Source organism: Schistocerca gregaria, chromosome 1 (assembly GCF_023897955.1).
Source record: "Schistocerca gregaria isolate iqSchGreg1 chromosome 1, iqSchGreg1.2, whole genome shotgun sequence".
Classification (NCBI taxonomy): Eukaryota; Metazoa; Arthropoda; class Insecta; order Orthoptera; family Acrididae; genus Schistocerca; species Schistocerca gregaria.
The window spans coordinates 240,240,037-240,262,519 of record NC_064920.1 but is presented as its reverse complement, the minus strand read 5'-3'; the positions used below and the strand labels follow the sequence as shown (position 1 = coordinate 240,262,519).

At 37.5% G+C, this 22,483-nt stretch overlaps 1 protein-coding gene across 3 annotated transcripts in view; it reads right to left on the bottom strand.

Moving 5' to 3' along the window:
- LOC126338664 (protein arginine N-methyltransferase 1) overlaps nucleotides 1-22,481 on the bottom strand; it is a 36,043-nt gene extending 13,562 nt beyond the window's left edge. The window contains exons 1-3 of one of the 3 annotated variants that reach the window (XM_050001572.1): nucleotides 22,210-22,481; nucleotides 12,058-12,285; nucleotides 8,187-8,357 (exon numbers count right to left, since the gene is read on the bottom strand). In XM_050001572.1, coding sequence (XP_049857529.1) covers nucleotides 8,187-8,357; nucleotides 12,058-12,285; nucleotides 22,210-22,278 — 468 coding nt within the window. In that variant the 5' untranslated portion in view covers nucleotides 22,279-22,481. Of the gene's footprint in view, nucleotides 1-8,186; nucleotides 8,358-12,057; nucleotides 12,286-21,856; nucleotides 22,159-22,209 lie in introns of those variants that run through there. The other 2 variants (XM_050001574.1, XM_050001573.1) reach the window with 2 other exon arrangements.
- Between the last annotated feature and the right edge of the window lie 2 nt (nucleotides 22,482-22,483).

Below are 22,483 nucleotides of genomic sequence, written 5' to 3'. Positions count from 1 at the left end.
TTACAAATTTTAAGGTAGTCCTTTGTTACGAATAAGTGATACGGAATGATGGTTTCATCATAGTTGATCATGTTGCTAGGTGTGAGGTTTTCCAGTTTTGCCTTGATACTGGAGAAAAACATCTTAACAGTCTCTTTGTTCACTTCTGCACACGCTCGTTTAATATTTTCACTTAAGCAGACGGAAAGGTCTTCTGAATAAATGCACCCATTCTTCTCCTGGCAAATTATTATGATATTTCTTCTGTTTTTGGCCAAATTTATCAAGGTAGCTAAATATCTAATACCCAACTTAGTGCAGGGAAATCCCCAATGTGCAGCCCTCAAGATACCTTGCTTCAACATTTTTTCCTTCTTTATTTAGCACTGTCTGTCCTATTTTTTTCGGATGTGCTTCCTGCACTTTCTTTTGTGGGGTTGATCTAGGTATACCACACAAATCATACGCTTTTCTGTACGATAATTTACCACTTTGAATATCACGAATAGCTTTATCTAAAAGTTCCGGGGCATAATTACATCATACTGTAGCACCTCTCCTGCTCTTATACGTTCTTGGCATTGTCCGAAATCACCCCGCATAGTACACAGTTTTACTAAAACTGCCGTTATTTTATAACCATGCACGAGAAACTTGACAAACTTGTACAGATACTGTCTCAATGCTATTAGCTACGGAGTGCGTCGACAATTACAGTTAAAATAACTTCCTGCTCAACGCAACAATGGAAAGTTTCCACTTTATGATAATGCATTGATTTTTAACACCGAGACTGTTCATCAATTATTCATCTAGGAAAACAAATGACGCAAAATAAGAAGTTGTGGAAAGCAATAAATGCAATCTTGTGCCTAATATTACTGGCACACAGATGATAAAATAAGTAACTCTTTCTTTCTATGCATTGGCAAAGAGCAAACACGCCACACTGTCCGAATTCGCCCAGGTGTCAGAAATCACCCCGTTTGACGGTATTTTAAAATTTGCAATTTATACGGCTCAATAAAATTAAACAACAATGCTAGGTTAAAAACACAAAATTCCTCAAGCTTTAGTAAATTCCAGAGATTTCCTCTATTTTTCTGTGTAAAATGTAATTCACTGAGAATTCCAGGTTTTCCACAGAAAGTACCACTTTGCGTTCAATGTTTAAAACCAACTACACTCTATTTACATTACAGCAAATAACTGCTAAGTAATGCAAGCAGCCTTTCTTTCGGTCATGGTAGGTTCTCGATATTCCGAATCTCCAAATCTACATGATGGTTTAACAAAACAATTTTAGTACAAATTCTCTCAGCAAGTTCGGTCTTCGTCTTACTGGCACCCACTCACTTCTACCTTTTTCAAGATGTTCTTTCAAGAAACATAATCACAAAGTACTTAAGAAATCAAGTTCCAGCACTGCTTCACCATGCACTTAGAGGGACAGAGAGCGAGTGACAGATGATGATGTTATAAGTAGTCTTCCAGATAGAGTGAACGTTGCAAGATTGACAGGTGCAATTCTGGTATTTTGAACTTATTAGGATATGTAAGGTTATCATTTTTTTCACATTTCAATTGTCAAATTCATGAACACAAAATCTGAAAACACTCAGCGACTCCTGTTAAGTACTCAAAAACTGCATCGTGTATAAATTAACATGATCTGTAACCAGGAATTAATTATACAAGATGGAATATTGCTGATCACACCTTTTTAAAGGAGGGAAAAATTTTGCAAAGTAGCTTACATGCACACTGCTGTCCTGAATTCTGGGTATTGGAGTTCAATCTACAAGTCATTTCTGTGCGAAAGTGAATAAGCACAGTACATGAAATCTTGGTACAGACTAAACCATATAATACACACATTTATAGGAGAAAGAAAACAATCCTGTTCATAACAACATACTTCAGGTGTACAGTAAAACTTCATTTATACGTTTTTCTCTCACTTATATGTCTTTCTTTTTTTCGTGTGCACGAGTTATGATGCAGCGTTTCAGCGTGGGTTGGTGGGAAGTGGATTGGTAAGGCTGATATTACACTAATAAAATTTGATAGTGTAATAAGGAACTTTGTCAAAGTTAGGCATTGGTCAAATTTTCTGTGGTCAAATCTAGTGTCTCAGCTTAGATTTGATCAAAGGAAGCATTCGTTTTATGTTTAGTATATGGAGAAATCAACAGCATGGAGCGCTATTCACTCCAGCTGTCCGACACACAATGTTTATCAATATGACTCAAATTTATAAGGTGCGTCGCATATATAATGAAATGATAGAAATATTTGAGCCGGATGAAGCACTGTGCAGCTTATGACATCCCAAATACAAAAACAGAATAAAAAGTGAGAGCTATAAAAAAAAAATGTGGATGCTATTAGCCATGAGGTACGGCCAGGATATACCCCTAAGAACAAAAAGGGGAAAATCTACAACTTCTGTGGAAATAATAAATTTTCATGACTGCAGTACACATTAAATTTATTTGCCTTCACATATTCCTCCACCAGTGCATTATAAGTAGCTTCAAATGTTTCTGGTATTATTTTCGTCAATGTGTACTGCAGCATTAGAGCGCTATACTGGTACTGTAAACTAGATTAGCTAGAAATCGCAGTATTATGGTAAGTCTGTCTTGTGGATGTAGCATTTCTGAGGAGTGTGTTCAGCTTCTGAGGAGTGTTCAGCTTCATAATATGAGGAGCCACTTTCTTGAGCACATTCCCAAAGGGATTTTCATGCGACTTTACGTCCTCTACTAGTAGCTCCCGTAGTACATTTTGTTGTATATCTTTAGCATCTCGCCGTGAAGTCCATGGTTCACCCAAGTATGTTTCCTTTTCTTCTGCTTCTCTTGAAAATGCAATGACATTGCAATTGCAGTGCTCGCAACTGCAGACCAGGTATAATTTTACTTACGGCACTGGTGCTGTAGTGTGTTGATGTTGCCAACTACCATTCATTGCTGGGAATTCATTTCATCACGAAGTAAATAATTAAATCCATTCTTGCTCTGTGGTTGACAGGTTCTTGTATGTACCGTAGCCTGCTCAGTATATTAGTTATACTCATAAAATGAACATTTCATAACAAAACATTTGCGTTATATGAAGGTGGTGTGTTGCCAACATCAGGACACTACACCGTCGATGCCGTTAAGTAAAACTGAACTGCAGAGATTACTATTAAGTCATCGTCTGCCATTATGAAGGAACTTTGACGAAATATTTGATTAGTGTCATACCTCCTTTTGCACCCCATCAAAGATCATTGTCAAAGAAAGTTGATAGTATAATACCGGCCTAAGCTCCCATCTATTAACACAGCACCATGGTTGCCAACTAGAAAATAACTTTGTTGTGGACATCCAAATCCAACTAACACTTAATTTTTAAATGTGACAGTCTGGAGATTGTTTTATAGGTTGACAGATACGCAATGACAGTATAAACTGCAATAACAGAGCCGTCACAGAAACCAGATGTTATACAGAGACTGTACAGTATTGGAAAGTACAGTATAACGTGTGAAGCTTACTATTATGGCATTGGTGATAGCCATAGGGAAGGTTGGTGGTGACATTCATTCGTTTTTCCGAAATTACATGACTTCTGCCGAACTAGTGCACAATTGGACAAGAATTGTTTCACGTCACTCAGGAATCCCAAAACACATAACACCTAATACTGTATAGGCTATAGTACTGTATTACTGTATTTCTAATTATTTTGAGAACTGGTAACATGAGTGGAAGAAAAATGAAAAGCATTACCATTGCTGAAAAGCTATGAATTTTGAGAGTTTGAAGATAAACAGTAATTGAAAGTGAGTGGATATTACCAAGGAATTAGGAATTTCCGCATCTACTTTAAATTCTATAGCAGCAAAGGCAAAGGAAGCTGCAGATGGTGCATGTGTGTGTTCAGAATTTCTACTACTAAGCAGACAAGCATTCAGGGTGGGAAAAATGAAGACATGGAAGATTGTTGCAGTGGTTCAGGCAACACAGAGACGAAGGCATTCCTATTAGTGGCCCAATGCTTTCCAGCAAATTCCACGAGTGAGCTCTACCCACTTGACCTTTGAGTAATACATAATTTCAATTTGCATTATCACAAAATGCTTGTGCAGCATACCATTAGGACTGTAAACACCGCAAAAAGGAAGAAATGAAAACAAAACCTTTTACAGGTAAGATTTTTAGTTGCCATTTATTTCATGTTGTGCTACCAGAGCCAAAGAACTCTGAGAAATTATTAATGAAATTGTTTCTTCTGATAGGTAACACATTACATTGCAGCTTCATGGCACAGAGTTTCAGATGATACCATCCAGAACTGTTTCCGAAAAGTTGGATTTCAAAATGAAGTCCACGATCAGGGGGGAAATGATAATACTGACGATATTTCACCTAATGATGAAGAATGGAACCGACTTGAAGAGCAGGCATCATTTGATGATTATGTGAACGTTGACGAAAACCTCGTCACTACAGAACCTGTGACTATAGCCGAGATATTTGTGGGACGAAACTGACGATTCCTCAGTGACATTTAACAATGCAGTAAATACATTGGAAATAATTGAACAATTTGTGATGCACCACAATCTTTCTGATGAAATAATGACAGAGTTATCTCATTTTGAAGGGTAAAGTGTGCGCTATTGCTGCATCAAAGAAAAAAAAGAAGCAAAAAATTACACTTTTTTTTTTACATTATGACATCTTCTGTTCAAAGGTTTACATTTTTCTTTGCATCTTTGTTAAGTATGGTATCTAGTAAGTCCATATAACTTTTTATTTACTGGATTTTCCCATTTGTGTGTACCAATTAATTTGGTAGTATGGTGTTATATTTCATGTACATGTTTTTCACACATATGCTTTTTTTCTGTAGTACGTTGAAAAACATATAAATCAAGTTTTACTGTATTATTTATAATGGTCCCCCGCACTTGTATATCGAAACATGTCAAAATGAGGTGAGCATCTTCAATATTGCTTCTCACACACTGCGATATGTAGCACTCGTAAGATCGTAGCCGTGGATCCTACTTCTTTTACGCAGGTCTTAAATAGTTTGAGCATGTGTTTCCTGTAGTAGATAGGTACTTGCTTTTAGCTCTGCTAATGCGTTCTATGTTTAAATGGCATACTCGTATTGAAGGGTCAAGTCTTTTAATCAGTTGGTCCTGAGAAGGTCCATTTTTTTAAGGGTTTTTATTTTGATTTGTCTGTATTTTTCTCACCAGGAAATCCAATACCTAGCCTGGATGCCGATTTATTCTACTTAGAAGCCACCAAATGTGCAGTGTCCACTGGATGTTCTGCCATTTACTGGCCAGCCATTGATTTATGCTGAAAATTTTAATAGTCTCCATGGTCATTGGAAGATTGACGTAACAACGAGAGAGATATTATGCTCAATGACTGGGCTGAAAATGAAAATCTACCTGGTTTATAATGCCAAGGATTAGGGAACTTTCAGAATGGCCAGTTGGCAAAGAGATTACAATCCAGGTCTCTGCTCTGTGTCCCGTGACTGCAGAAGGCACCCAGTGCATATACCCAGAGAAGTCACACGTAATTTCCCACACAGCCAGCACAGGTCAGTAACCCTTGATATGGGGCACTCTGTCCCAATAGCGAGGTCTGAACCACAACTCAGATGGAATTTTCGCAGGGCTGATTGGTAAGAGTTTTTCTCACAACCTAGGTAAATATATCAGTTTTATTCCACCAGAACCTAGAAACTATCCTCGATTTGTCGGGGCTGTTGTTTCTTCTGCTAAGAAGTTTATACCTTGTGGATACAGGAAGGATTATATACCAGGGTGGAATGAACATTGTAAACAACTTTATATGAACAATATAGTGAAACTGGCGACAGCAATATTGTAGATGACCTCCTCCCATTTCTTTGGACTGCTAGAGGAGTATGATGATGTGAGGGGGTAGAAAATGTAAACTTCAGACATTTCAAAAGCATGGAGTCTTCTGTGTACAATTGGCAGAGCCTCCAATAAACCCAGGCAGCAGTCTGGTATTTTAAGTAACCAAACTGATAACCAATTGAAACATCTAGATAATCCCGTGACAAACAACACACTTCCAAAATAAAATGAGAACTCTCCTATCTGAAATCTCAGTGCTCAAACAAATCAAATTTCTCTTCATCATTTACACAAATTGAATTGGATGAGGCCTTTAAACAAACTAAACATGGTAAATCACCGTGCATGGATAATATTTACAGAGAATTTCTGATAAACATGGGTAATGATGGAGAAAAGTCTGCTTCCTCTCTAACATCATACACAGTCAATCACTGCCCAACAAGCTAAAGAGGACAAAATTAGTGGCCATTTTGAAACCATGCAAACCAACTGACCACACTAAGTTCCGATACATTTTTCCTTTTGAGGTGTATTTATGAACTCTGAGTGGCTCATTTGTAATACAATTAGTGGATTCGTTCTGGAACATATTCTAGCTGAGCAAGTGGGTTTCAGGCCACACAGAAGTTGCTGTGGCAACGCACAGGCCATAAAAAACTTTCCTAGATGGCTCTAACATCTTTCATAGAGGCTGGTTTCCAAGTAAACGTGAAGACATCTGTCACATTCATAGACCTAACCTGGAGAGAAGGGATGACATCCAGATTACTAAAAACAATCGGATGCGAAAGAACTGCAACTCCCGTCAACACCATGATAAACAATAGATATTTCCATGTTTATTTGAAAGGAAATGTGAGCAAGGAGAGGAATGATACACCACAGCACTCCGTATTAGCCCCTATTATTCAACCTATTTATTTTCAATCTCCCCAATATCAGGTCATCAAATTTTGCTAAGAGAACCATCTTACTCTTGTTTGTAGAACCAAGGATCTCGGACAAGCAGAAAGAATTCTTGCAGAAGATCTAGACGTTCATGCTCCTATTTTAGAAAGTGGCGACTTAATCCAGTACAAGTAAAACTGAAGTATATACATTCCATCTGAACAACAAACAAGCTAACGCAGAGCTGAAAGTGAAAGTTAATGGAAACACACTTTGCGATAACAAGTACCCGAAGTACCTTGTGTCACCTTTGACCACACCATTTCATATAGAAAACGTTTTGTAAATTTTGCTGCTAAGATAAAAACTCTTAGCATTATTATTCAAAAATTGTGTGGAATGGCATGGGGGGCTTCAGCAGATATCTTGTGCATATCAACCATTACACTGGTCTTCTCAGCAGCCGAATATTGTGTCCCAGTGTGGCTAAACAGCTGCCACACCTACTTTATCGACTTCTAGTTGAACCACTCTATGTGATTAATAATTGGCACAATCTGACTAACACTGATTTATTGGCTTCCTCTGCTGAGCAGCACCTGTCCACCCGCAATCCGTAGAAATGGGGCCGTGCTTACGGAATACTGCTAGCTACACGAGTACCTGGAATTACCCGTACAGGAAGACATCCAAGTCTGCAGTGAAACAGACTCCGTTTAGGAAACCCACCATTATGGCAAGCAGAATAGCTAAATGCCAGTAATAATAGGGCGAGAGACCTGTGGGATCAGAACTGTCAACTTATTGAAAATCCTGAAGGGTGTGAGTGGTTTTGAGAGTATAACTGTGATACTGCTGAGGCAGAATTAGACAGAGAACTATGGGCCAAACTGAACAGAGCTCACACTGGACATGGACTATGCGCAGACACTTTACAAATGGGATGGTACAGAGTCTCCGGTTTGTGACTGTGGGGCTTCGAACCAGACAATCAAGCACATTAGCGAGAAATGCCTCTTGCATTCCTATCTGGGTATTTGGAGCAACCTCATGAAAGCTGATGATACAGTTCTGTTATGGATTAGGAACTTAGATATTGACATTTAGTGAGTTTTTTTAAGTAGTTCTGTATTTTTGTTACACACAAATACTAATATTATATACCTGTATTTTTAAACTGCATTTCAGCCACACAAACAAACTTCATGAATAAAACTTTGTATTTCAACAGCACTGTTACTGCAACTATAATACTATCATAAGCTATTAAACAGAAATTGTGTAGCCAAGGTTATGAAATAAAGCTACATTTCACAATAATAGGGTGAGCACTGTTAAAAATTTTGACAATGGCAACATGTCATCAGAGTTTATCAACTTAAATTCTAATAAAATTTACATTATCCCATACCTTTCCTTTCACTATTGTGATGATATCACTCAGCTGATTTGCTTCAACAATCTGTTTTGCATATTCAACAATATTAGAACAGTCAATACCAATAACACGCGCAGCACCTGCTTTTGCTGCAAACATTGACAGAATACCAGTCCCGCAGCCGATGTCCAGAACAGTCTTCCCCTGAAGCATAATCACAAAATTAGGATTGTGTGTGTACAGAAAGAATCAACTTGAATTTGGATATTAAACTGAACTAGTACTACAAAAAATGTTACAACTATATTTCATATCTTCTCTCTTTGAAACATTCAAGATGTGATATTTATTAATTACATTGTGAATTCTTTTATTCAAATCTTGATGTTTATATGAAAATTATTTAAATAATTATCATTTATACTGAGCTCTCAAGTGACCAACACTGATTTATTTGACAATGCAAAACACTCCAGATAGTTTTTAACTGGAATGACAGAGGCACGGAAACAGATAAGCACAATGTGTTGAATTTTAAATATTCCTTAAAAATAAAATAAAGAAGTGTTTGATAGTGTGACATCATCTAAAAGGCAGGAGCTAACAGCTAACACATTTTTACCACAAGAATCAGATATTTATTTATTTTTTTACTGTCACACTGAGAACTTCACAACCTGCCTTAACACTAATTGACTGCATTCCTATTCTATGAATGAAGAGGAGCTGAAACAGCCACTTTTGATTTAGAGCGCCACTGGTAGGTGAATGTGGGTACTTAATAAAAAAGCAGGCGACATGCTACATTATATAACTGTACAAACTTACAATTGGTTAGATCTCTGTTTGAAGAAGACAATTTACAGTTTTATTTTACTTTGATGTTTCTCTTGTGTACATACAATCAATTTCAGGACAATATTGTCTCATCTTCAGGTACCCGTTGGACATGTTTTTCTAATCTATTGCCTTAAGTACCATGATTGTTCTTCCATCAACAGGGATGCCTTTATCGTGTCCACCAAACCGTTTGATAATTTACGTCAAACATCCTCTACTATATGTGTCAAATTAACAGATATGGCATGTAATAATGAAACACATCTAACATGCAGTTGAAGATGAGGCAATATTTTACAAATATTACCTAAGCATCAAAATAAACTGAAAGCTGTAACAAAACAGACTTTCATTAGACTAAATAAATAATACATACATATTCTGTATGAAGCCACCGACTCCAGGAGGGGGAGGGGGGGTACGGGAGTTATGCAACTGGCTTTATGACTTAGCATATATGACCCTCCAATTCTGAAACGAGACTAAATTGCCAGATGTAAAAATAACTTTGGGAGTTCCTGCACAGAATGTTGTAGGATAGTTTCGGTGAGGCAGTTCTTGGATGGTGATTATATAGGGCAATCGCAAAGCAATGGCAGAAAATAGTGAAATACTGGAAGACTTAATAATGAACAATTGGTACAGGGACTGGCTACTGATACTTAATGTAAATTAAGTATACCGCATTGCACATAAATAGGCAGAAGGCGCAACCACTTTTCAACTGCGCTAGTGTCTACAAGTGGCAGAAGTACAGCTATTAAACTTATGGTGGAATCATGCATTTGTAGCTCGATGGCTTAATCGACAGTCTTTTAGGCAACTTCCCGATGACAAGGTTTGGTTCATATTTGGCTCTTAGGGCAATTCTTTTTGTGTTACTACTCCATTAATTTAACAGTAATATAATGAACAGTTCGCTCTCATTATTAAGGTATTTTCGACCTCTGAAAGTGCACAGTATGTGGCTTCTTTACCACTTACCACATCCAAAGGCCTTCAACACCAAAGACTGTCTGCAATCTGCAAGGAAAGGAATCTGCAAGGTGGAAAATGGCTTTCTCATTTTCTCCCCAACTACTAGGGTCACATTCAAACGGTAATCATGAGTTCTTGGCATGATGTGAGGTTTTTATTTCAGGGTAATCTCTGCCCATGCATTTTCAATAAGATTTAGGTCTGCTACAGGAGAAGGACAGTTGAGAAGAGAACTCTCATTCTGTTCTGCAAAGCAGTCTTGCAATATCACTGACATGTATAGAATACTGGTTCTGTTAGAAACAGATTACTCCCTCAGAATATGGTTGAGCACTGATGGGATCAAAATACGTGTCTACTGGACAACTTCAAGAGAACTATCTACCCCCCCCCCCCCCCACACACACACACACAGCCACTGTTTATGTCTTTGATGCAAAATGGGCACCTTGCTGTCTCTACTCGCACTGGACCATCATTTCTCGAAGACAATATCTTTTCGACAGAAAATATCCCACTCTACCAGTCACAACTAACACTGTCCTCGGCATATGCTAATGAAATAAGTAGCATTGAGGATCATCACGGAGAGACTCCTTGATAGCCACACGTTCAGTACGTGGTGTGGCACCAAACAATATCCACCAGCCCATGAATTGCAGTAGTGCTTCCAACTGCATCACATTTACAAAAGGATTCCAACGTGACATGTTGACAAGTTTACTATTCTGGACACACTTTGTTACATGCCAAAGTCTATTTCCCATCACTGCACTGAAGGCTCTGAAACACCATACCACACCACCATCTCCAATACTGTCAAATTAACTTCCTCCATGAGGGTAATGACATGGCCATGAATAGCCCACTGATGATGAGGAATGGTCTAACAAAAGTGCAAATTGACTAAAAGGGATACAATGCAACTATTTGACCTTGCTCCTGTAATGTCTGTCCCACAAGGAATGGTGCACTTGCGCACCCAACTCGCTGCAATGGACTGTTAGTCTGTTACCATGTAATATAAATGAAATTGTGTGAATAATTTTTCAGGTACTATGTCAAATATAAGCATTAAACTTAATTTCTCAATTGAAGGAAGATCATTCCCCACCAGAAGTGACTGTCATTGACTTATAGCCAAAATTCTGTTCCATCTTCTGTGAGACATTAGCTGCACTTAATCACAATGTGTTTCATTAACTATGACGAAGGGGTTCATACACGACAACTTCTTGAACCAGAAGAATTTGTCTTATGGTGGGCAGGTCAACAGAAGACGAAAGATTGCATGTGTATAAAAGCAGCACTTAAAAAGGTAGTTATGTGTCTGCTGGTGTGTAGTCACATTTCATTATAAATTAAGTAAACATGCTCTCATTTCCAAACATACTCTCTTCTTTGAGATTTGACAACCCTTTACACTTTAAAAAAAAGATTGAAAGTACCTATCATGGAAATTGAAGCCATCAGCCATTGGATAAGCAGTACAGCCTTAGACACTGCAAGGGCCATTGAGTATTGTGTGCACCTCATATTTATACCTCCCAAAATATTGCTAAACAAACCACCCATCCTACACTCCTTTTACATCAGATACATAAGATACCAGAAATTGAAAGAGCTACAAGATTTCTAAATCAACAGATTATAAAATCATGGGAATTATAAAACGCTTAAAGTAAAAATATATTAACATTAAAAATGACTAGAATATATAATATACTACCTGGATTGTCGTTTAGCTCAATTTCTTCATATCATAGGCATCTCTGTTTTTCAATACCACACTCTCCTTAATTTTTACATTTTAATATATTTTGGCAGATAAAATTTAACATTTCATAGAAGTAATCTCATTTATTTCTGATTTTTTTAAAGCTACATTTATTCTCGTGTTCAGCCTCAGTTTAATTGCAGCCTCAGAGAAAACAAAAACATATTACTTTTTGGCACAGCATTTTTGAAAAAGTAGTTACTACTAGAACTTATTAACACTGGCGTCAGTAGACTTATTGTATTGATGTCTCCAGAAATACTTGCAACATTATATGGAACTTTAAACTACATACTTAGAAATGATTACCTTGAACAAATGTTTGTTGTGAAACATTGAATTTCTGTAGGTCAGTGTTCTGACTTCATCCTTTAACATTTCTTCGTGTATTCCAAAATGTGCATAAGAGTCAAAATAATAATCTCTAGATGTCATGTCATCAACATGAACTTCCTTGGCACTCTTCTCATCATTTGCCATTTGTTTTAGGCTTTCTACTTTCTCAGCATTAACTTCCATGTTTTCCATGCTTGTACCCTAATTGTTGCAAAGAAAGAAAACAGTTCTAAGGAATATTTCAGTTCAACAGATCCCTCGCCAACAACATTTCTCTAAAATAGATAGAAAACTTTAAATAGTGTTAATTTGGAAAAACTATAAACTACAATAAACAAAACAGGACAGAGGAGTGGGGGAGGAGGTGAGAGAGAGACTACTACTACTACTACTACTACTACTACTACTACTATTATTATTATTATTATTATTATTATTATTATTATTATTATTATTATTATTATTAGTAGTAGTAGTAGTAGTAGTAGTAGTAGTAGTACACAAGCAGGCCAACAGACAGCACACGATGATAAATGTGGAAAAGCTAGGCCAACTTCCAAATGGGTGCAAAATGTGATAACTGTAATAGCATAGCAACAATCTGAAGGCAGGTAATTTAATGGTATCGATGAACACTGTCAATTACTTTTTAGAAGACACACAATACAGACAAAAGTATTTTAACAAGAAACATTAACGGTTTAAGGAAAGAAAATTAATTATTAAAATTGTATTTGCAATGAGCTCACCCAATACAAAACTACTTAAAAAAGATGGCATAGAGAACCTATCCCCATATTTTCTATTAAAATGAATAAATCTTGTTTTGCTTGACCTGATAGAAGGAAATCACAAAAAACTAAGTACGATGGTCAGATTTAAAACCCACTATCTTCACGATATCTCAGTTTTAGCCATGCCATCACTAAACCATTCTGAAGAATAAATAGCATCACAAACTACAGATCAACCAAAGTCTGCAGTATCACCTTCTTGCTTTCTTTGACCAGTGATGTAACTGTATCGCAGTGAGTGACATCACAGAGCAGTTTACTTGAAACAGGATCATGTTTGAGTATATGCAACGACACTGTGCAGTGTGGGATGTTTATGTTTTTAAATGGTTTGAGAGCACTGTTAATAATTCCATTGGACTTCTTAAGTGCTGCCTGCAAGAATAATGTTACAACAGTTTGTGGATATTTGTCAGTGAATTAGTTGATGTTGACTGTTATGGGCAACAGTTTTATTTACGAGTTTGGAATTGTTTGCCAGAGTTTTTTTTTATGGATGGACATTTAAATATGGCAGAATATTGTCAAGTGATCCTTCACAGAACCCAAAGAAATACTGGTCGTATGTAAGCGCTGTTAGTAGCACCGAAATGCTTAACTCTGTTTTCAAATGGTCCTTCACAAAGGGAAACCCAGGAAAATTGCCCCAGTTTAGTCCTTGTACCACTATAGAGTGGAACTAAATATGAATAAATGTCAGCTGTGTTGAGAAACAGCTAAAATCTTTAAAACTGAACAAAGCTCCAGACTCCGATGGAATCTCTTCAGGTCGTATATTGAATTTGTGGCTGAGTTAGCTCCTCTTCTAACTAATGTGCTGTAGATCCCTCGGGAAGGGGGCGAGGGGAATCTGTGCCCAGTTCTTCAAGAGGCACAGGTCACAACCTGCTACAAGGAGGTTAGTAGAAGTAATCCACAAAACTACCATCAATTATCCTTGACGTTGATTTGTTGTAGAATCTTACAACATATTCTGAGTTCAAATATAATGATGTATCTTGAAAAGAATGACCTCAGTGCCAACTAGCATGGATTCCGAAACACTGATCACGTGAAACACAACTCGCACTTTTCTCACAGGAGATACTGATAGCTTTGGTTCAAGGCTACCAGGTATATGTAGTATTTCTCGATTTCCTAAAAACCTTTGACTCGGTACTGCACCTATGCATATTGTCAAAAGTAAGATCATATGAGGTATCAAGAGAAATTTGTGACTGGATTGAGGACTTTTTGAGGGAGGACACAGCATGTTACCTTAGATGGGGAATCATCGTCAGATGTAAAAATAACTTCAGGTGTGTCCCAGGGAAGTATGTTGTGACCCCTGCTGTTCATATTGTACGTTAATGGGCTTGCAGACAATATTAACAGGAAGCTTTGTAGGGATATGAAGCGGAATGATCACATAGGTTCAATCATGACTGAAGCAGGTGGTAGACATCAGTTCATTGGTGTAGAATACTGCAATCAGTCTACAAAGGAGATTGCTTTACAAATCACTCCTGCAACTGGTTCTAGGATATTGCTCAAAGTGTCTGGGACCCATACCAAATAGGACTAACGGGGGATATTGAACAGAGAAGAGCAGCACGAATGGTCAGAGGTTTATTTAACTCGTGAGAGAGTGGCAGAGAGATATTGAAGGAAATCAAATGGAAGACTCTAGAAGATAGACGTAAGCTATCCCGAGAAAGTCTGTTTCAAGCACCAGATTTAAATGATTACTCTAGGAGTATACTACAACCCCGTATATATCACTCACATAGGGATTTTGAAGATAACCGAATAATTACTACACGCACAGATGCATTAAAATATTCCATAAAATATTCCATATGTCAATGGAACCGGAAGGAACCTTAATAACCTGTACAATGGGACGTACCCTCCGTCATACACGTTATAGTGATTTGCAGAGTATATATGTAGATGTAAGTTTCCTGTATCATTATCAAGGATATCTTCTTCCTCCTCTTTAGTCCAGAGGCTGGGTTAATGCAGCTCTCTATGCTATTCTACTCGGATCAAGCTTCATCTCCAAGTAACTACGGCAATCTTCATCCTTCTGAATCTGCTTAGTGTATTCATCTCTCTACAATTTTTACCCACAACACTCCCCTCCAATACTAAATTGGTGATATCTTGATGCCTGAGAACATGTCCTACCAACCAATCCCTTCCTCTAGTCAAGTTGTGGCACAAATTCCTCTTCTCCCCAATTCTATTCAATACCTCCTCATTAATTATGGATGTACCCATCTGATCTTCAACATTCTTCTGTAGCACCACATTTCGAAAGCTCCTACTCTCCTTTTCTAAACTATTTATTGTCCATGTTTCACTTCTATACATGGCTAAACTCCATACTAATACTTTCCGAAAAGACTTCCTGACACTTAAATCAATGCTCAATCTTAACAAATTTCTCTTCTTCAGAAACGCTTTCCTTGCTATTGTCAGTCTACTTTTTATACCCTCTCTACTCCGACCATCATAAGTTATTTTGCTCCCTAAATAGCAAAACTTGTCTACTACTTTAAGTGCTTCATTTCCTAATCGAATTCCCTCAGTATAACATGATTTAATTCAACTACATTCCATTACCCTAGTTTCGCTTTTGTTGATGTTCATCTTATATTTTCCTTTCAAGACACTGTCCATTCTGTTCACCTTCTCTTCCAGGTCCTTTGCTGTTTCCAACAGAATTACAATGTCATCGGTGAACCTCAAAGTTTTTATTTCTTCTACATTGATTTTAATTCCTACTCCGAATTTTCTATTTCTTTTACTGCTTGCTCAACATACAAATTGAATAACGTCTGGGATAGGCTACAAACCTATATCACTCCCTTCTCAACCACTGCTTCCCTTTCATGCCCCTCAACTCTTGCAATCTGGTTTCTGTACAAATTGTAAGTAGCCTTTTGCTCCCTGTGCTTCACCCCTGCCACCTTCAGAATTCGTATTCTAGTCAACATTGTCAAAAGCTTTCTCTAAGTCTACAAATGCTAGAAACATAGGTTTGCTGTAGCTCTAATGTAATGTTGTCTACTCCCGGGGCCTTGTCTTGACTTATGTCTTTCAGTGCTCCGTCAAATTCTTCATGCAGTATCATATCTTCTATCTATATCCTCTTCCATTTCCATAATACTGCCCTCAAGTACAGCGCCCTTGTACAGACCCTCTATATATTCCTTCCACCTTTCTACTTTTCCTGCTTTGCTTGGAACTGTTTTTCCACCTGAGCTCTTGCTATTCATACACATGATTCTTTTTTCTCCAAAGGTGTCTAATTTTCCTGTAGGCAGTATCTATATTACTCATAGTGACATATGCCTCTATATCCTTCTATCTGTCCTCTAGCCGTCCCTGCTTAGTCATTTTAAATTTCCTGTCGATCTCATTTTTGAGACATTTGTGTTCCTTCCCGCTTACTTCATTTTTATATTTTCTACTTTCATCAATTAAATACAATATATATTCTGTTACCTAAGAACTTCTACTAGTCCTCGCCTTTTTACTTACTTGATCCTCTTCTGCCTCCACTGTTTTACCTCTCAAAGCTACCCATCCTTTTTCTACTGTATTTCTTTCCCCTTTTCTTGTCAATCAGTCCCTAATGCTCTCTCTGAAACTCTGGTTCTTTCAGTTTATCCAGATTCTATCTCCTTAAATTTCCTCCTTTTTGCAGTTTCTTCAGTTTTAATCTACAGTTCATAACCAATAGATTGTGATCAGAGTCCACATCTGCTCCTGGAAATGTCTTACAATTTAAAACCTGGTTCATAAATCTCTGTCTTAGCATCACATAATCTATCTGAAACCTTCCAGTGTCTCCACACCTCTGTCACATAGACAAGCTTCTTTCACGATTTTTAAGCCAAGTGTTAGCTATGATTAAGTTATGTTCTGTGCAACATTCTACCAGGCAGCTTCCATTGTATTACCTTACCCTCATTCCATGTTACTCCCCTTCGTTTTCTTATTATCCAATTCCAGTCACCCATGACTATTAAATTTTCGTCTCCCTTCACTAGCTGAATAATTTCTTTTATCTTATTATACATTTTTCAATCTCTTCGTCATCTGCCAAGCTAGTTGGCATACAAACTTGTGCTACTGTGGTAGGTCGCAGCTTCATGTCCATCTCGGCTACAAAAGTGTGTTCACTATGCTGTTCACATAGTAGTAATTATTATTATTATTATTAAACCTACTGCTGCATTATCCCTATTTGATTTTGTATTTAGAACCCTGTATTCACCTGAGTGGAAGTCTTCTTTCCTCTTCACTAATTCCCACTAAATCTAATGTTAACCTATCCATTTGCATTCTAAAATTTTATAACCTACCAACCCGATTAAGAGATCAGACACTCTACACTCCAATCCGTAGAATTCCAGTTTTCTTTCTCCTGATAACAACATCCTCCTGAGTAGTGCCCACCTGGAGATCCAAATGGGGGACTGTTTTACCCCCGGAATATTTTACCCAAGAGGATGCCATCATCATTTAACCATACAGTACAGAAGCATGCTCTTGGGAAAAATTAAAGCTGCAAGTACCCGATTCCTTTCAGCTGTTCACTGTACCAGCAGATCAAAGCTGTTGTAACTGATCTTACAAGGCCAGATCAGTCAATCATCCAGACTGTTGCCCCTGCAACTACCGAAAAGGCTGCTGCCCCTCTTCAGGAACCACACGTTTGTCTGGCCTCTCAACACATACCCCTCCGTTGTGGTTGTACCTACGGTACGGACATCTGTATCGCTGAGGCACGCAAGCCTCCCCACCAACGGCAAGGTCTATGGTTCATGGGGGGGGGTTTAAGTATACAACAACAAATTTCACAAGTAGGTCTCTCAATAGCACAATGGAGGATGACATGTTGACCCCAACTAACTTCATACAGTTATTCAGTTTGACTGCCCAGTGAGTAAAACATAACATTTGTAGAAAAGGTATGACAAAGACCAATGGCGCTACATTTCAGACCGCATGTGTGATGTCACCAGAGCAATGTATGACATTTTATCCAGAGGGGTTTCTGGTTTGAGATGTCTATTTTGGACAAAGGAGAAATTGTGCTGAAGACTTTGCAACTGCTAGATTACTGGATTTGTGTACCAGTTGACTTTAGATGTTAAGTATCGTTTTATTGTTTCTTTCTGTACTATACTATGTATGTGTTTATGTGTATAGCGGAGTGTTCTGTACATCAATACTGGTTTCAACACAATATTTCTTAGGTCACCTTGGATCCAGAATTGTGTGTGTGTGTGTGTGTGTGTGTGTTTTTTAAGTGAGATGAGTGAGGGCAAGGTCACAACAGCGCAAGTTTGAAATACGGGTGTCAGGTATTTCAATGTGACATAATGGATCAAAGCGAATCTACGGTATTACAAAACTATAAATGCACTACTTTTCACCTAGATTCTATAAATTAATTGGACTCTTTTTTTGCTGAATATGCCAAAGCCAACTAGCTAACATGGCAGCTGGTGAGTTATTGCCGATACTATATACAAAGAGGACATTCCACTGTAATCACATCAGATTGGCGTGTTTCTTTTTACTGTATATTAAGGCTTCATCTCATTCAATTTACAGATTGTTTGTACACCTTTAAGAAAGTTGCTATTAGTCTAACTGAAACTCAGTTTCTAGAATACCTGAGGTGGTTTCTGAGACAGAGTTATCTTTCTTCCAGTGCCTGCCATTTACAACTTTTCAGCAATTTTTTTTTTTTTTTTTTTTTTTTTTTTTTTTTTTTTTTTTAGGGTTTTGATTCCTCTGCGCAAGCCTCTGATTATTTGCATTTATGCCCTTTACACACCCAATACCTCGTTTGAACTACCTTAATATGGACCTTGTAAACTTGAGAAATATTTCAGTTCAGCTCATCCAAGTACTTTCTAAATGACTCCTTTTATAAGGAAACTGCAGCTTTTCCATTAACTGAGTCCTGTTGTTTGGTTGTTTTTCCTACAACTGAAAACATTACTTTACCCTACATCATATTTCAACTTGACATCTAGGTATTTGTACGACATCTAGTTATGGGTCAGTTACCTTTTAGTCAGAGGCGCATTTATATTTTGCAAGGCGCATAACTTAACATTATTCTACATGAAAAGCAGGATGTGAACGTCTAAGTTGATTGACTCATTACATCATGACTCTACGCTGTGAAGGATGTAAGCGGCCTGTTAATAAATGTTATCTGTGGTTGTAACTGGTGTAAACTTTGCTAATTATTCTGAATACATCAATTTCTGAATGTGGTGTTAGGAAAGGCCCTACACACACAGCTTCAATTGCTGCAAGTGCACCTATGTGTCGTCTTGGATCTGATAGGACGTCACAGGTCACGGCTGATGGGTGGAATCTTATGATAGATTATTACACCATATATCACAATACAAATGTGTCAACAGATACACAACAACCTTCTTTTACTGTTACAAGTTTCCCAACCAATAAGTTCATGTCTCCTACCACACTCTTTCATATACAAGCACTGTTCTAAAAATGCTTGAAGAAAACACTGCATTTAGGAGATAAACACTTCCCCTCTCAACATGTTACACAGTTTCCGTACATTACATATACAAAGCATACCATCTCATTTTTGAAGTTCCTCAACTATGTTAGATGATGATTCTGAATTTACCATTTGATTTTATACAATTTAAGGGCTAAAGGTAACAAATAGTACACATAGCCTACAGTCACTGAAAGGCACACAAGTTCCCAGTCTTGTTTAACAGCATTTGAAAAACCCCGAGTCTCTAATATTCAATGAATTGTTACATTTACTTCTTTGATTACCCACCAGGACTTTGCATTAACTTCCACTTCAGTTAGCAATGAGATTCTGTTGAAAACCAGAATTGCCATTAGCCATCATCTTAAGTTACACCTCAGTCCACACTACAGATCAGAGCAAGATTTAAGTTGAGACGATCAGGGAGGGCACTGGATAAAGAGGTCTATTCAATACTGGCTGTCTGCTTTGACCAATATCACTGGCGATTTTTTTTGAACAAGCTACACTACAGATTAATCTTGCACCTCAAGGAGATTTTTTCCTTCTGTTTTTTCCCCACACACTTTGAGTTTGCCATTTACAAACCTAGACCTTGGGCTAAACTACCAACTGGTATCTCCAAAAAGCATGTATTTTTGCTTTCACATTTATTAGCTTCATAAACTCAGCCGTACTTTTTCAGTATCCACCAAAACGTGACATCAAAACATCCATTAACATTATTTAACTGGTCAAAGACGACAAACGTTATCCAATATTCCTCTTGTCTGGGTATTTCTATTAACAAATCAAGAGGGTAATCTTGTGAGTTTATCAGTTTCCTGAAATAACAAATGGTCTTAGAGGAGTGTCACACTATGGAAATTCATATCATGTCAAGACATAAACAGCCAATGATTTTTCACATTCATATGTGAACTCCATCACAGCATATAGCAGCAATGGAAGAGCTGCTAAAATGAGCTCTTCAATGACCAGCATTGAAACACAATGTTACTGCACTACTTGGCCTTCTGTGGCCGTCAAAGGAAACATGCGCTGACCTTACTGTAGACTAGTTCTATGGCAACGAAGGAACATGCATTGCACTGTGAATGCTTCCAGTGTGTTATTGTGAAACATCATGATAAAAAAACTCATGATAATATTGTGATCAACTAATACTTACTGGAGCAGTTGCATTAATACAAAATAATTATGCAAACAGAGAACTAAATTATTCAATTCCATTATAGATTACATAGGAGATGTGATATAGAGCAGTAAAACAGACAGTAAGACTACACAGCACCCCCTAAAGCAACTGCCTAAATGACTGACTATTATTTGACACTCTGCTGAAGTCAGAAAAGCACTACATAGCAAATCATGCCTATGGTAAATATATTGTATCACACAGTGGTCATTTGCTCGACTCCTGATGTGGCCCAGCCTACTTGCTGATAAAAGCAATGTTCTTCATTCCTGCCATTCACACTGTTGTCTTGTGCACTTATACCTGGGACTGAATGTATTGGAAACTTAATTCATCAAATCTCAAATAAAATCTTTTGCTAACTTTGCCTTGAGTGAATAGCATAAACTTAGGTTTCAGAAACAAATGTCACTCTTTGCAATAACCACCTACTGATCTGCAATTTTCAGCACAAAACAAAAAAACAATTACTGCAAAATTATGGACTATGACTGAACGTTAGATAGTATATTCTCTTCAGAGAAGCTTAAATACAAACAATCTTCACAGGTTCTAGGCAAATCTATACTACAAAGACTCCAAATTTCCACTCTATAGATACAAGCTGAAAGTTTCAGTTCAGAAACTATCCAAAACAGTTAATAAAATGTTACAGAAGGTGATGGTTAGAATCAACTGTTTTTTTTTTTTTTTTTTTTTTTTAAGAATTCCAAGTATTAATATGTAAGTTACATAGGCATGGCCTCCACGAGTGCGTGAACTTCGAAATGCAAGTCTACTACCTCCCTCCCCCGTTCCCCTCACCTCAAAAAACATTTGTTTCCTATAAAATTGTGGTAAGAAGGCCTTTTATTTTTGTTGCTGCCTACCGACGACAATGTTTCCTGAACACACAAAATTGATTTCACTGTTTGGAATTATTGTCCACCGCATGGGCTAAGCCAAACGACGGTACACTCTTAATAGAACATCGGAATTCATTAATCGTTTTATCATCACTGTTAAAACCGTGCTTATTTTAATGTCCACAACACATGTGCTAAGTGAACTAGAATAAGTAAGTCCCTTTCTTATTATACGCTTGTTAGCGAATACATTGCTGGATTACCTCTAATGATATATTTATTAAAAATTACGTAATTATCCTTTTAACCTTGTTAGTATAAATGTTCTAATAGTACTTCTTATTAACTTATTCTTCCACAAATTTCATCTCACCTAGTTACTTACTTACTGAACTTCCAGTTTCCCGCGCACCCACGTGCACCGCTATTCGAACGCCGGACAAATCAATAATCTGCACTAGGTAATTAATGTATAAACAGATGCAAAGCAAAATATTTCTAAACCCTCCCTATTACGGTGTCGAATCACTGCACAAATAACAGAAACACGATGAAAGTAATAGCAATTCCTCCAGCGTCGTTCTCAGTCATTACGCGTAAATGCAACCAAAGGTTTCTATCCCAATATAACATTAAACTTAAGACACTCTCCATACATTTGAACAACAAGAAGCTGGCAGTTCAAAAATTCGACTTTGTATGAGCTTCTGTTCCAAAATGCTTATCATTTGTACTCACCAGCAATTCAACTTTATTCGCATCCAATTCGTTATTTACTATGGGCGAACTTACTAGACTAGACGCCATATTCCCTTATACAGTAACTGCATATACTGAGTTTCATGCACCAATGTATTTTTTACGCACGTTTGTTGTTGTAAGCAACTAATATGATCCTGCCGGTATTAGCACCCAAGACATGTACAGCTTTTACAAGAAGTAAATTACATTCCTGCAAAAATGTACAGAACGATGGAAAACGCTTTCTTACATATCACGTGACTTTCGGCCA